This window comes from Podarcis tiliguerta (assembly GCF_965153285.1).
Source record: "Podarcis tiliguerta genome assembly, chromosome: 8".
Taxonomy (NCBI): Eukaryota; Metazoa; Chordata; class Lepidosauria; order Squamata; family Lacertidae; genus Podarcis; species Podarcis tiliguerta.
The window spans coordinates 52,361,238-52,377,139 of record NC_139541.1 but is presented as its reverse complement, the minus strand read 5'-3'; the positions used below and the strand labels follow the sequence as shown (position 1 = coordinate 52,377,139).

At 45.3% G+C, this 15,902-nt stretch overlaps 1 protein-coding gene across 4 annotated transcripts in view; it reads left to right on the top strand.

Annotated features, from left to right (window-relative positions):
* The first annotated feature begins 658 nt into the window (after positions 1 to 658).
* The window catches only part of WDR59 (WD repeat domain 59), a 47,760-nt gene continuing 32,516 nt past the window's right edge, over positions 659 to 15,902 (top strand). For 2 of the 4 annotated variants that reach the window (XM_083452846.1, XM_083452845.1), the window contains exons 1-6: positions 669 to 747; positions 7,449 to 7,498; positions 11,110 to 11,245; positions 12,509 to 12,594; positions 14,094 to 14,174; positions 15,388 to 15,425. In XM_083452846.1, the coding sequence (XP_083308972.1) occupies positions 694 to 747; positions 7,449 to 7,498; positions 11,110 to 11,245; positions 12,509 to 12,594; positions 14,094 to 14,174; positions 15,388 to 15,425 (445 nt within the window). In that variant the 5' untranslated portion in view covers positions 669 to 693. Of the gene's footprint in view, positions 748 to 7,448; positions 7,499 to 11,109; positions 11,246 to 12,508; positions 12,595 to 14,093; positions 14,175 to 15,387; positions 15,426 to 15,902 lie in introns of all 4 variants that reach the window. The other 2 variants (XM_083452848.1, XM_083452847.1) reach the window with 1 other exon arrangement.

Here is a 15,902-nt window from a genome sequence, read left to right as displayed (position 1 = left end):
TGTTCAGTTCTCTTTTAAAGCCTTTCACTGTACCACATCCCCAAGTTCACGTAAGACCAAATATCTGAAACTGTATAAGGCAGCTTCCAACGAACCTGGGAAATAGTGTTGGGCTTCTCACCCCTCCCTCCCTCATGTGATATTGTTTTATTGCCTAGAAATCATGCTGTTTAATTGGCTTCTTTATTGGTTGTCCAGTTTATTGTTCAGCCATTGTGGGGTATTAAAATGTTGCAAACCGCTTTGGATGAGCTGGACCAGGAAAGCGGCTTTAAGAGACCAATTAACAAATTAATAAATATGAGGAAACGAGCTTCTGAGCATGCCGCAAGTACACCCCACTCTCAACCAACCCCAGCACATCTGGCTTCCACAAGATGTGACTTCCTTAGCCCTTGCAATTTAAGAAACTGAATATTGGCTCCACGTATTTTTAAACCCCACCCAGTCCCAAAACGAGAAGCGAGAGAAGGCTGTATTTTATTTTATTTTATTTTATTTTATTGGAGGAGACGGTGCAGGTGGGGTGGGTGGGGCGCCGGAGCGTATAAAACGCTACAGGCGAGCCACACGCTCTTCCTCAGGCCTCCTTAAGGCTGGACTACATTTCCCGGCAGGCCTCGAGCGCGACGCGCGTTGCGTCACGCCCGCCTGCGGCGTCCCTTGCTCCAGCTGCTTCCTGGGCAGTCCAAGATGGCGGCGCGCTGGAGTAGCGAGAATGTTGTGGTGGAGTTTCGGGACTCGCAGGTAACCGGGTCTCCTCGGCTTGCGCCGAAGCGGGATGGCTGGCGGGGCTTTTGTTTTGAGGTCTCTTCCTTCCCATACAAGTTTCTTCCCTGGGAGGGGAGGGCAGCAGCTGTCTCCCCCTCTGTTCCTTCCTACCTACCACCCATGGGTGGGGTGCACCCATGTCCCTTGACGCGTCACACGGGGTGGGGGGCGTCCTCTGGTGTAGTTGGGGCACCTCTCCTTCCTTCGTGGTTTGCTGAAGAGGGCTGGCTTCACCTTAACTGAAAACTTCCAAATCCAGTTTTGGGCAACACCTTTCTTTGTCAGGCCAGCCAAAACGCTGCCAAAAAATCGAGTTCTGCAGAACTCTTCACCAGACTTGATGGCAAGCCCAAGTGTGTGTGTGTAGGGAGTTTTTAAGAACATAATTTATTAAGCGTGGCTGTGTTCAAGGCTGTAGTCAAGGTCTAAGAGTCCTGTGGTCACCTAAGAGGCCCATTTATTTACAGTAGTTATATACCACTTTTTAGGTAGACCTCACAAAGCTCTCAACATAAGATTGTTACGGCAAGCATTTTTTGAAGGTACAATAGAATGGAAAGGGCAACTTGTTTAGAAAAAGAGCAATATGAGGGGTTTTCAAATAGTAGTGTGACCTTAGTTTGTATTTAGTGGTTTTTTATGCTGTATGTTGCTTTTAGATGCTTTTCTACAAGGTCATGAATAAGCTTAATAATAACCTTTTTTTCCTGATGATGGATACCAGGTCTACTAATTTTTCTGAAAGTATTTGCCAGCTTAAGGGGCATTCAGGGCCCATGTTTTTCATAATAACATCAGGTCAAAGGCCAAACTAGTCTAGCATCTTGTTCTCCTACTGGTCAATGTGATGCCTCAAAGGGAGGCCTGAAAGCAGGACCTGAGTGTAACAGCAACTCTTCTCACTTGGGATTCCCAGCAGCTGACATTGAACAGTGGAGGTAGAACAAGTGAAAGAACTAACTTCAGAATTATGCAACAAATAAGGTGCTGTTTTTCATGATGGTGCTGCTATTGAAGAAAAAGTGTTTTTATTTTTCTTGACTCATCTCCCCAGAAAGGCTCAATTGTGGTTATTAAAACATTATATATTTCGATTTGTAGAACAGCAGCAAAAAAGATTATTAAGCGCTCTGACCAAAAACCTCAGCAATTTTCAGGTAGTCCACCAAAAAATCATTGTATTGCAGCATAAGCTTTTGTGGACTTAAGCCCACTTTTCAGGAAACTTACACCATGGTAAATAATTTTGTTAGTGCTACAGGACCCACCTGTCTCCTTCTCCCCACAAGAAACACCCTGGTGTATCATGCAAATGGTTCATCTAGGCAAGCATCCTTACAATAGCCAACCTGCAGTCTCTGGGATTAATTAGGCCTGGCCCAAATCTCAGGCTGGTCTGTGAAACCATTCCCTGCAAAGCATGCTGATCATCATGTGCAGGCACTGGGGGAGATATTTCCTGCATTGTTACCAAATAAAATTACTCAGGAAAGAGAAACAAGCCTCCCTTTCCCTGCCTCTGGAACAGTAGGTGCTTCCAGTGGTTCTGGCCATTGACAGCATGTGATTCTTGGCTCTGTGTTTCTTTGAAAAGTGGCGGGGGAAAGCACAGGTGTTTTTCAGAGTAGGGAGCATGTGGCTCTCTAGATGTTGGACTTGGATTTCTACTGGTCCTAGCCAGCATGTCCTGTGGTCATGGATGATGATGTTAGCTCATAGAATCATAGAATTGTAAGGTTGGAAGGGACCCTGAGGATCGTTTAGTCCAACCTCTGTTATGCAGGAATCTCAGCTAAAGCATCCATGGCAGATGGCCATCCAACCTCTTCTTAAAAACCTCCAGTGAAGCAGAGTCCACCACTTTCCAAGTGAGACTGTTCCACCATCAAACAGCTCTTGCTGTCAGAGAGCTCTTCCTGATGCTTAGTCAGAATCTCCTTTCTTCTTGTCAGCATCTGTCTCAAGACAAGAGACAATGGAGGAGTGTGCCATTGGGGGTGAAGTCAAACTGTTGCATAGTTATTTCCTGTGGCTGTAGAGGCCAATACAGGAGATACATGCTTTATTGCAGCTGGGGCAGATGAAGGTATCCAGTTTCACTGTTACAAATGCACCATGGTGTTTCTTCTCTCTGCTCCTCCCAGTGGTCATTTCTCATCTGGTCACTGCTGTGGATATGTGACCTGATTCCAGGCACTGTGGTGGTCTACAAGGAATTTCCACGTAGCGGGGTTAACATTGTCTGCCTTCATGTAGTGTTGTTTCTTGTTGTAGTCCAGCAACATCTGGAGAGCCACAGGCTCCCCATCCTTGCTGTATGGAGTCTATCAGATGTTCCTGTGGTGCCACTCATGATGCTACTTCTTTGGGCAGATAGTATCACTTACTTCCAGCCCCGAGACCTCTTAAGCCAGGGACAGTAACTGTTGAAAGTTTATTAAGTGGTGAATAATGTGCCCTTGTCTACTCCTCTTACTGGTGTTGTTGCCAAGGGGGAATAGCTCCCCCATCTCCCAACAGGATACTGGGCTTCTGCTTATCAGCTAGATGGATGGGTGTCTATTTTGGGCGGAGGGTAAAGAAGCTTCCTTTTTCCAATAGTGGTAGTTTTTATTAATTCATTTCTGAAGCTGTTATTACAGAGCTGCAATAATAGCTTTGCAGCTAAAATGAGACCCTTTACCAGTGTGTTATCTCTGTACCACCTGAAAATTCCGTTTGTAATGTGCTCAACTTGTACAGCATCCTTGTACAGTAAGTTGCCGTCGTTTCCATCTTGTAGATGGTGAACTGATTGTGGTCTGCTGTTCAGTTTCAAAAAATCAAAAGCTTGTCATGTGAGAACTGAATTTACACAAAGATACAGCGATCTGTGGACACGGGTGGCGCTGTGGGTTAAAGCCTCAGCGCCTAGGGCTTGCCGATCGAAAGGTCGGCGGTTCGAATCCCCGCGGCGGGGTGTGCTCCCGTTGTTCGGTCCCAGCGCCTGCCAACCTAGCAGTTTGAAAGCACTCTCGGGTGCAAGTAGATAAATAGGGACCGCTTACTAGCGGGAAGGTAAACGGCGTTTCCGTGTGCGGCTCTGGCTCGCCAGAGCAGCGATGTCACGCTGGCCACGTGACCCGGAAGTGTCTTCGGACAGCGCTGGCCCCTGGCCTCTTTGAGTGAGATGGGTGCACAACCCTAGAGTCTGTCAAGACTGGCCCGTACGGGCAGGGGTACCATTACCTTTTTACAGCGATCTGTCATACTGATTGGTTTAAAAATAGTGTTGAGGAAATTTAACATTTGTAGTTAAGGCTTCCTGAATATTGCATTGGGGTATGCCGTAGGCAGTTTCTCTGAATATAGCTTGTTCCTGCTAATTTATTCTATACAGCTGTTGGGGAGTGCCACTTCTAAAGTAATGTAAAATAAGTGTACTTGTGTTTCTTATAAAGAGATTGAAGGCATGCTGCACTTAACCAGTGCCTACTTTCAAAGCTTGGTGGAAACAGAATCTTCGTCGCCATCTAGCATGCAACCTTTTTGGCAGCTGTGTCATATCTCATGTTCCATTGTGACTGCTGTTGGAGTTAGTTTATCTTTCTATACCATTTACTGGGACCCAAGTGGAAGCAGTGCTGTTGCTATTGGGTTTTGCTTATGGGCTTCCCATAGTCTATCTGATTGACCACTGTGAGAACAGGAAGCTAGACTAGATGGGCCTTTGGTCTGTTCCAACAGGGCCTTTTTTTACATACTTTAAAAGGTTACATTTAGTGTTGGAAGAAGCACTGACTAAACATGCTCTTTCATCATTTTGCACTTCAGCACTATTGTATCTGAGTGCAGCAGACAGTACTTGACAGGAATTTTGGACAACTCTGTTTAACCTGTCCAGGGTTAGATGAGACCCATGCAGGATGTGTGCTCTTTGCAGAATGGTTCAGGGTATGGGAACTTCTCCTGTCATCTTGTTCTACTTGAAATGAGGCTTAAGTGTGCAACTAGGAGCATGAGAAGAGGCAAGTATAAATAAATAAAAATAAAATATCTCTCCTCCACATCCTAGAAAACTCTTGAATGTGTGTGAATGCTCCCTGTGTGGAAGCCCCTCGTTCCAGAATATTACTGTTTTGGGAACCAATTCATTAAATAGAATAATGGATATATCTACTGAGGAGTATCTGTGCAGTATGTTATGGAATAAGACTGGCAAACTCTCTTCCTGAAAGGCTTTTCAAGTGCAGCATCCCCAATACATAAGTCACAATATTTTTCTGCACATAAACTGGAGGGGGATGGAAGTAGTCAAACTTCATGGAAATATGTGTGCAGATGGTGTACTAATATTTTTTTTTACTAGGATTAGGATGATGGTCAGTTGACTATTATTTGTCAATATTTGATTGCAGCAAAGTATGTAATGAAGCCTTTTTACTTGCATCATGATGACATCTGATAGTATAGACCAGCATGTGGGATCCTTGCTTGTTGAATCCTAGTCTTCCAAGACTCTAGGAGTAAATGTGTACACATTAATGCTATTGAGAAACAAATACCCCGAGGACCCTTCAATCAAAAGGTGGGGTACATAAACATTCAAAAGAGATAACAATCTCAATCAGGAAAGACCTTGCAGGAACCAGAGGGATAACAGCAATTGGATCTCTGCTTTCCAAAAACTTAGATCATGGAGCCTAGTTGGGCTCTAGGAACAGAGATATGTGAATCTTTTGAGTGGAATTTGCAGCAAACCTAAAAATTGTTACTGAGCTGCTGGAGTCCTATAGTGGCTCCAGATTCCTTGCAAGCTTTGCAGCTGCTTCAGTGCAAGTCTGCTAGCAGGTATTTCTATAATGGGGGCAATTATGGATGCCCCAAGGACCCACTTGAAGGAGATTCTGCTGTTGTTTGGCTCTGGGCAGACTTTCAGAGGTCATGAAGAAATCTTTCCCAGAAGGCCAAGCCCTTTAGGCATTTTCTGATGCTGGAATTTCTCCTTCCAGAACTGAGCTCATCTTTCTCTCCATTCCTCCCAACAGCTGTTGTGTTTACCTACTGACCTAGTCTGTCACATTGACAGTGTAGAAGCACAGCAAAGAGAGGCTGGAAAGGCAAGCGTTTCATCTGCTTCTAATCACTTGCTGCCTTTCATGGTGTTTCTCTTTCATTTCAAGGTAGTATGATTGCTATCGAGCAGTGCAATATGCTTGCAGATCAAGTGCTTTTAATAAAACAAGTTTACTGAGTTTGCATTGCAGGCTCATTCCATTTGTCTATGCCTTTCTGGGAAAAGTACTACCAAAACACTGAAGTAGCTGCTTTTTACCTGCCTCGATTCACTGCCAATTTGCAGCAAAGCAGTTGGGGTGCAGGATGTGATCCTTGTTAGGTAGATACCGAGTTATGCCACTGATGCATCTAGCTTAGTATTTTCTACATTGACGGACAGTGGTTCTCCAATCTGAGATGGGTCTTTACGTAGCACTGCCTGGAGACGCCAGGGACTGAACCTGGGACCTACTGCATGCTTTACCACAGAGCTACTATCCTAGGTCTTACTGGTGGACTCAGAACTTGGACTCCAGTATTGATTTGCTTGTTGGGATTAAAAGCTTTATGCTAAATTTTACTACAGCACCCAAATAGAAGTCGGGTTACTGGTTTGAAGACAAGGTAGCACAGCAGAGCTCTAGCTTTAAGCTAAAGTGTTGACCAAATGAGTGACACCCCCCAACTCCCTTTTTGAAGAGCAGGGCAGGTATTTTAGATTAGCTGTAGTTGCTGAACAGTCTTCAAGGGGAGCACATTGCAGCAATCCTGCCTTGAATAACTGGATAACTGACAAGGCTATCTCTTTCCTTGGGGAGGGGGTGGACACGGTGTATTATGCTCAGTTTTAGAAGGTCATTCCTGCCACTCAGGCTGTTTGAGTTTCAAGGGATAAAGGCAAATCAAATAGCATTCCCAGGCTGCATACCAAAGCCTTTAGCAATTTTAGGTTTTATGATATGTCTTGTCTACTTCAGGATCTTATCACAGGCTTTTCCATTGTTCTTGTGTGTATTTTGGTTTGCAAATATGCTTGTTTTTTAGTGCTCCTGAGAAAGGTTGTTTTCAACCAAAATGTCATAATCCTTTTTAGTTTTTCATGATAACTATTTTTTTAATAGTAACAACTAGTACTATTTTACTGCCCTTCCCTTTTCTTTGCTTCCATTACTTATGTGGAACTTGCAAAACGGGGACAAAAAAAACCCCCTTGGCGTGAAGAGGGGCTGCAGCCCTTTAAATTGGGTATGCTTGGATTTAAGCATACTGAGTATATATATTTAAATCTCAGTATCTTTGGAGCGGGTGATTTGTGCATTTGCAGGCAGAAGCTCACTTGACTCCCCCTCTGCTCTAAATTGAATTCCTTTCCTTAGAGTGCAACCCTACTCGTGCCCACGTGAAGGTAAATCCTGTTGTTGTCAGTGGCACTTACTCTCTAGTAAGTGTGTGTAGCTCTCCTTCCTAATTGTGTGTTCAATCAGGTTTATTTCATCCCTATCAGGTTGACTCTAGTGGTCTCTTTTCCCCACCACCAAATTTTCCAACCTAACATTCTCTTCTTTTTCCTAAGCAATGAATGTATCGACAAGCTAAGCTAATATGAGGGACCTTATTTCTCTCTCTCTCCTATTTTGCAGGCAACTGCAATGTCCGTGGACTGTCTTGGGCAGCATGCAGTGCTTTCTGGGTGAGTGCCAACACCTTTGGGATAGAATTGCAGTTAGCCCTGGCAGCTGCTTGAAGGTGGATGTGGAGGGAAGATGGACACATCTTCTTGGGTTGATGTTCTTCCTCTTCCTAGTGCTTCACATTCTCAGTGGGGCAGAAGAGAAGAGATTGATAGCATAAGTTCAAGCGCCAAAAGCATAAAAGACCCCTCCTGGATCTGACTCTAGGATCTGTTCAGTCTAATGCCCTGTTTTCGTGACTGGCCATTCAAAAGCCTCTTCTGGGAAACAGAGCATGAAGGCAACCCCCACCCCACCCTACTGATTGCTGTCAGGATGTCCTGTTTAGAAGCACACTGTCTCTCAAGGTGGAAGCTCCATTTAGTTGTTGTGGGCTAATAGCCTTTGATAAGACCTAACCTCCTTGAATTTGTACATACCAGCCTTTCCCAGTCTAGCCCCTTCCAAAGGATTTGGGCTACAGTTCCCATCAGCCCCAGTATCAATACTCCCATGATAGCTTGGGACTATGAGACTTGTAGTCTGAAACTTCGAGGTGGGGGAGGCGGTTGTAAACTTTTTAAAAAGCTGTCTGTTACTAACGTTTTCTACACCTTGTAGCATTGAATTCCATATGTCAATTATATGTTGTATGAAGAAAGACTTTGTTCATGCTGAGTCTTTGCCATATTTTCCCTCCCAGCAGATTTTTTTAATGAGATGCAATTTATTTTGGCAAAGTCTTAAAAAAAAAAATATTGAGGCACAGGTCGCTGCTCAGATCCAAAATCATGAGGCCTTGACTTCGGAGTCTTACACTTTGCCTCTCCCCACACTGCTTCTTTTCCATGTTGCTGATGTTTGAAGCCTTGTTCAGTCTTATCCCTAATCCCATCTTGCATGTATTCAGCTCTGTTCAGTGACCTTCAACTGCTGATTTGATTATCTGATGTCCTCCTGCTTGTGTGTTTTCCAGAGTCTAACCTTCATGCTTCTTTTCATCCTTGTATGCTGTTTCTTTCCCTAATGCCCAATGCAGACATTAGTTCTCTACATGTAGATGTGGATTGATTGCACTTGCACCAACCCTGCCCCTCCTGCCCCCTCCATGCCAGGTCAGGACATCAAAAAAATTGAAATTAGCATGGGGGCAAACAAAAGGATGCCTTCACTCTAGTGTGGCTGCCTTTTATTTCATACACAGCTCAACAAGATACCAACATAAACCCTCCAACAGCATAGAACCCACCTGTAATGGTTCTAGGGGTTGCTCGTGTGTAAACCGGTGCAAATACCTGGCTGGGTTGCCTGAGTGAACCTTTTCTGTCCGGACAGCCACTCACCCATGGCTGACTCAGTCGCTGGCAGAATCCATCAGTGGGCGTTTCTTAAACTTCTTCCAGCAAAGAAGCTCTTTGACGCCTAGTCTTCACCTACCCTCTCTGCGCGAAAGCCTTCTGCGCAGGGAGGGCGTGGGCAACCGAGGACCTCTACTCTCCCCGCTGGTCCCCGGCAAGGAGTCATGGGACCGCCTCGCCGCTTCCCCCACCTGCCCCCCTTCTCCACTGGTGCTACGCTGATTCTCTTCCCCAGGAGATGGGCTGCCTCTCCCAATCCCGGGACGCTCTCTGGAATCCCTCTGGATTTTGCTCTCTCCCTCCGGCACTGATGGCAGTTCCCTGACACCACCCTTCATTGCAATCAACTGAATACAACTAGTCATGCCCTGGGCTCCCCAATCTCTCCCACTACCAACGAAAATTAATAAATGAATAGATGCAGAACCTATCCACATGACAGTGACACAAAAACCATGCACATACACTATGCAAAAGAAGAAAAAAGCATTACCCCCTTCTTTCTCCCACCTCTCTCTCTCTCCCCACCTCTTCCCCCCCCCCCCAATCCTCACAATGCCTATGATAGCATTATCTCACACCAAATGTAGATAGGACTCCATGAACTGAAAACGTAGTCACTATATGTACGTTTGCTATCCATGAAAAACTTTCAATAAAAAGAACTGAGAGTGTACTGGCAGAGTATCTGAACAAAGTTGGTGCAGCTTTGCACCCAGCCGTTCCCCAGGTTGTTTCTAAGTCTCTGGACATTTACTCTGCATGGGGGTTCATGCCTGTTCCTTCTTTCCTTCCCAGAGTGATATTTCGTAACTCTCATTTTATATTTTGATGTGACAACATTATCCTTGTGGTAAATATTATATTCAAATGTGCCTGCCCTTGATAGAATGCAGTGCTTATCATCTGGAGACAAGCTTATTTTCAGTGAATATACCATAGGGGTGAATGCCAGCTTTTGCCATGTGAGAGCGCGTTCAAATTAATTTTTTATTAGGTAAAGGCTGGCATCATAGAATCACCTTGTGGTCAAAAATCTGAGATTGATTTCAGCTTCTCAAACCAGGCAAGCATCTAAATTGTGACCTAGTTCTTGCAATCCACAGACGAGGCAGTAAATCTGTTTCAGGATGACTGGTATGAGTTCATCTAACTGGAAGGCTGCTTCTTCCATGCAGGGTTTTTTGTTTTTCCAAAAGCCCCATGCATAGAATTGGTTGGGATCATTTGCCTTGACTTACTCATTTGCATGGAAAGAGCATTCAGTCATGTCAGCTCCACCTGTAGTCTGAAGAGATACACACCAGACACATGTTTACACTCCCTTCCGTTCTTTGCAGAAACTAGGCCGACATCCTGACTGAGAAAGGAATGTTGGACATAGTTGTCTCCATATCGTATTCTGTGATATTTTTAAGCCTCTTGGGAGGCATTCCATGGTGGTGGATCTAGCTGCCCTCCCTGTCAGTCTCTCTGGCGCAATGTCACACACCGTGTAGGACTTTGTGTCTTTAAGCCGTCTGACCGTGTAGCCTTACATTGCTGTCAGCCAGCGCCTCCGTCAGTCCCTTGGAGGAACCAGGCCAGCCACAAGCCTGGCGTCCAACTAAGGCAGTTTGCATTAGCCTGGCCTGGAATATGTCATATAGGATTTTGCTGTTGTGAAGTTCTGCAGCAGCAAAGTTAATGTCCTCTTGTTCACGGCTGTCTTTAATTTGCATCTCTTTCACTTTAACGTTTCACTATTTATGTCGCAGAGCCAGTGTAGGGTTGTGGTTCGAGTGCTGAGCAAGGAGGCCCAGATTCAAGTCTTTGGTCATGGCTGTGAAGCTTAACAAGAGATGCTGCATGGTTCTCGCTCAACCTCATGGACCTTACAGGGGTTCTCAATACTCTGGTGTGACTGAATAGCAGAATCCCATCAAGCTTAGCTTGTTTACCAGGGGCTGGGGTTATTGGAAAGAAAGTTTATCTCCAGCCTCAGAACCATCCTTGAATTAAGTGGCTGCCACCCATTGCTTTCAGGGAAAGTCTGAGCTGTTCATGGGAGCAAAATCTGCACTCCACTCATGATGGAGTGTAGCTTACCCATTTTGACCAGCATCAATAAAGATTCCACCCCCCCAAGCAGTTTCAGAAACAAGATGGAGTTTGTAGGTGGTCGACTGTGCTCTATTCTTCTGGTGCTTTGGAAATCGTAGGTGCAGCAACTCACAGGCTGGTTCCAGTGTGATGCTGATGATGTCTTCTTTGTGTGTTTCTGTCTCTTGCAGGCGCCGCTTCCTCTACATTGTTAACTTAGATGCGCCTTCTGATGGCCACCGCAAGATCTCGCGCCAGAGCAAGTGGGACATAGGAGCTGTGCAGTGGAACCCGCATGACAGTCACTCACACTACTTTGCTGCGTCGGTATGCTCCATGCTGGCCCTGATCCTGTGATTACATTTCATCCCAATTGGATCCCAGGAGTGCAACAAATCTGTCCAACTAGCTTGTGGGAATGGGACTATGCTGGTGTTCAGAGTCCCACCTTTCCACACGGGGTACCCTAAACAGAAATAACAATAGCAACAATCATGTTTATTCCACACACCCCTTTACTCTGCAATCAACCTGCAATAATCAGCCCCTTTCAGTTCTTGGGACAGGTTGCTTGAATTCCACAGAACTTCTTGGAAGCTTGTCCACATCTGGCCCTTTCCAGTGTTACACATAAAAACACATATTCAGCTCTCTTCTAGCCACCTCCCTCCAAGCATTTTAAACATTTGGTGAGGGAAATGTAACGTTGGACATGATCCCAAGTCATGTGTGTGTATGTGGCCAGGACATCTTCATTCATGGACTGGGATTGGAGGCAGCACAGTTAATGACTCTATATTGCCCTTTTTATTCTGTCAATCAGGATGCTTCAAGGGTTTGCAGTGGAGTAGTTTCATTGGGTGTTCTTACAAATGCTAACTTTTCTTGGTTGTGTGAAAAGTTAAACATGTTTTCTGGTGGGAGAGGGTGCTCCTCTTTGCCAAAATGGTCATCTAGAAGATTTGCAGTCATAAGAACATAAGAAAAGAATAAGCCTCAGAAGGGAAACAAACCATAAGTCCAGTTTTGAGCAGGAAATGAGTGGAGCAGAAGCTTTTCAGCAGTTCACAAGCTGCTTGTTCATATTAAACCATAGGTTTTTTTAAAACGATGGTTTCATGTGATTTGTGAACCAAAGCACAACTTGTTTTTGTTAAACTTTATTTGATGATCAAGGCAACTAACAAACTTCAGAATCAGTAAAGCATTCTGAGGATCAAAACGAACCAGCAAGCCATTAAAAACAGGTGAGGTGGTGTAAATAAAGGAGAACTTAAAGCAGCCAAATCAATTCTCGTAAGTTGTCTTGCATCATTTAGGAAAAATTAAATGGGTGGTGCATTGATGCATCTCTGTGGGGATTTCATTTCAGACTCTTGGGGGTGTGGTGTGGCTGGGAGGGAGGGAGGAAGAGCTGTTGTAGCAAAGATGCTGGCAAGCTAGTTTCTCCTGTTGACGTGCTTCAGAGCACGGCCTTTCCTGCTGATTTTAAAGGGTGGTGTAGTGTTCCAATGCTAGGGAGCACTTCTGTAGTTACATAGCACTCTGCTGCCCGTGTTGTGGCTTCTCATGTCTTCTGTTTAATTTCAGAGCAACCAACGAGTTGACCTGTATAAATGGAAAGATGGTAATGGGGAAGTTGGCACTTCCTTGCAAGGGCACACACGTGTGATCAGGTACGGCCCTGGGGAGCCCTAGCGCACTCCATTGTCATGCGGGCCAGTGAGCCCTGCACACTGGCTCATGGTGTTGGGAATTTCAGTCCTGATGTGATGAGCTTGATGCTTGGACCCCCTCTCCTTTTCCCCCTCTGAAGCCCCCCTTTTGGCCCTCCCTGCTTGGAGTGCATGAAGTGCATCAGTCACTGCTGCAGTAACTTTGGTCTCATAGAATCATAGAGTTGGAAAAGACCCTGATGATTATCTAGTCCAACCCCCTGCAGTGCTGCAGTATGGAGCTGTCCCTTATTGGGATCAAACTTGCAACCTTGGCGTTATCAGCACCACAATCTAACCAACTGTCTGCGGACATGCCCAGATATTCCAGCTTAGCAAATCCCGAGTTTGTCTGGACATATTTTCAATATTCATGCAGTGAATTAGAGGGAGAACAAGATTAAGCACCCCCCTCTCATCCTGATTAAATGATGGTCTCAGCAGCAACAGGGTGTTTTTCTCTGGTGAGCTGGAACTCCCCTAGTCCCCAGAGCTGTGCTTTTCAAACTTTTTACCTCTTTGCATGCCAGTTTGTTTTCCGTGAAACTGCTTTGCATTACGGAGGATTCAGAAGAATATTCCAGGACACAAATTCTGTTGGGAGCTGGGGTAGCGTAAGGGCTAAGGGACTGGGCTACAGGTCATGAAGTCTCCATTTTGAATCTCACCTCTGACATGAGCTCGATAGCTGACCTTAGGCAAACAGCACTCTTGGTCACGGCCTCCCTATTTGAAATATGGCTAATAATAATACCGATGTACCTTGCAGGGTGTTAACGTATAGGAAGTTAAGCAATATTGCTCTTTCTGTGGCTGTGTTATAGGGAGATCTCAGTAGTAGTGGGCTAGCTGTTTTTCAGGAACACTTTTTTTGCATCATGGATCTTGTTTCTGTAGAACCTTCTGCTTCAGGGCTGTGGTAGGGAACATCTTTAAGCTCACAGGCAGTCTTGTGGGATGAGGTGGACACAATCCAATGGTGGATGGAACCAGGGGTAAAAGTGGGTGGATCAGCAGATGTGACTCCTGCCTTTTGTACAATGTGCTACATTCCAGCCACACAAAAGTGAGTTTTACACCCACCCACACCCACACATCCACAAACTCCTTTCCATCCTCCAGGAGGTATTATATTTCAAGGACACATTTTAGCCAAACCAAAGCACTCTGGGGAAGGTCCTGGGAGCTTTCTTTGGCCCATGGGTTGGAGGTTCCCTACCTATGCCCTAAAGAAATACAGTGGCCAGTAAAATGAGCAAAGGGCATGTAGCTAAAGCTCCCTCTGTCTCTGGAAAAGCTGGTCTTTGGAGCTGTGAAACTGGGCCAGTGGGGTATTGTGTTAAGAAGGCAATGAACGAGAGAGTTACTAATGACTATGTAGAGTCTGGTGTTTGCAGCTGTCCAAGATAGATCCCTCTTGCTGATGCTCACCCCCCTTCCCTTGTTTGCAACTTTTCTAGTGATTTGGACTGGGCAGTTTTTGAGCCAGACCTGCTGGTTACCAGTTCAGTTGACACGTACATCTACATCTGGGATATCAAGTAAGTGCAGAGCCACATCGGGGAAGATACTGCTGGTCTTTACGGGAGCAAATTCCCGTGTGGTACTTTGGACTGCTGCTACTGAAGCAGGATAGTTTGGAAGGGTGAAGCTGTCCATAGTACAGTGGTGCCTCGCAAGACGAAAAGAATCCGTTCCGCGAGTCTTTTCGTCTTGCGGTTTTTTCGTCTTGCGAAGCAAGCCCATTGACGGATTAGCGCTATTGACATTTTAAGGGCTAAAAACGGCTTTTAAGGCTTAAGGGATTAGCGGTTTTGCTGCTAAAATGCTTTTAGCAGCTTAGCGCTTCAGAAAAAGGGGTTTTGGAGCGAAAAAAAATCGCAAGAATTTTCGTCAATTTTCGTCTTGCGAAGCAAGCCCATAGGGAAATTCGTCTTGCGAAGCGCCTCTGCAAACGGAAAACCTTTTCGTCTTGCGGGTTTTCCGTCTTGCGAGGCATTCGTCTTGTGGGGCACCACTGTAATATCCTCTTGGTGAATGGGTTTTGCTCTTTCATATTTGGGATCATGAAGGAGCACTCCCCAGGCAAGTGAACTAGAAACCCCAGCAGCCTGTGTCTGTAAGGGCCCTGTGCATTCTGCACTTTGCCTCTCTAGCGTAGTCCATCCCCCCCCCCCCCGCCGCATTGTGCAGAAGCTACCATGCAGCTGAGCTTCAGTTGTGGGAGCTGGTGATGGCTGAATGATTTGTTATCCGCCTAGGTCAGTCATTTTCAAATTCATTGCTGTGAGAAATGAGCCAATAATAATAATAATAATAATAATAATAATAATTAATAAATTATGAAAAATAAAAATAATAAACTTTTATGTAGACCCCACCCTCTCTGGCCAAGGTGGCTAACACAGAATGTAAATTACAATAAAACATAATAGAAAAAAAGAAAAAAAGTTAATTAAACTATTAATGAAAGCTCAGAGTCCTAAACTGCAGAGAAGATTGCCTGCTCTGTCTCTGCATAGTTTCCTGGCCTGGCCTGGCCCTCTTCTGTCCACCTTCTCTGGAGGCAAGTAATGCTGTTGCCTCTCTGTATCACATGTCACTGGTCAAAATGAGTGAAGCTCAAAATTCAAAACTTACTGAGTGTAAGAACTCTGTCTCCAGTTTTAAGTTGGAGAAGCAAAAATTGAGAGGTACTAACCTGAATAGAGAGGGAACAGTATGTATGCTTATGCTGGTATTGTTGTATTTCAGGGACACTCGGAAACCTACTGTCTCACTTTCTGCTGTCGGTAAGTACCAGTTGGTTAGGTGGAATTTGAAATATTGGCATAGTATTTCACTCAGTAGTTGGTGTTAAGTGCCCTGCAAAGAAGAGGTCTTGGCACTGGTTTCCAGTAGCCCACAAGGTGTCCAACCTGTGGCATGCCTGCCACTATTGGAGCAGGCAGTAGCAGATTTGGCAATGGTATTAAGCAGCCTTCCTCAACCCGGCGCCCTCCAGATGTCATGCCCTACAACTCCCATCAGCCCCAACCAGCATGGAGGGAGTAGTAGCCCTAAGTATGTGGAGAGCACCAGCTTGGGAGAGGCTAGCATAAAGTGTCAACTTCTGCCTTACTCAGACTTTATTTCAGCAGCATAATTTAGGACAGGGCAGGGGCGTCATTTTGTTGATGTTCTTGCTAAGGCATTGTGATCCAGAGCTTCTTGGCAATCTGCTGCAAATCACCTAGGAGTCTTCCAGTAGAGCCCAATCTACCTTTTGC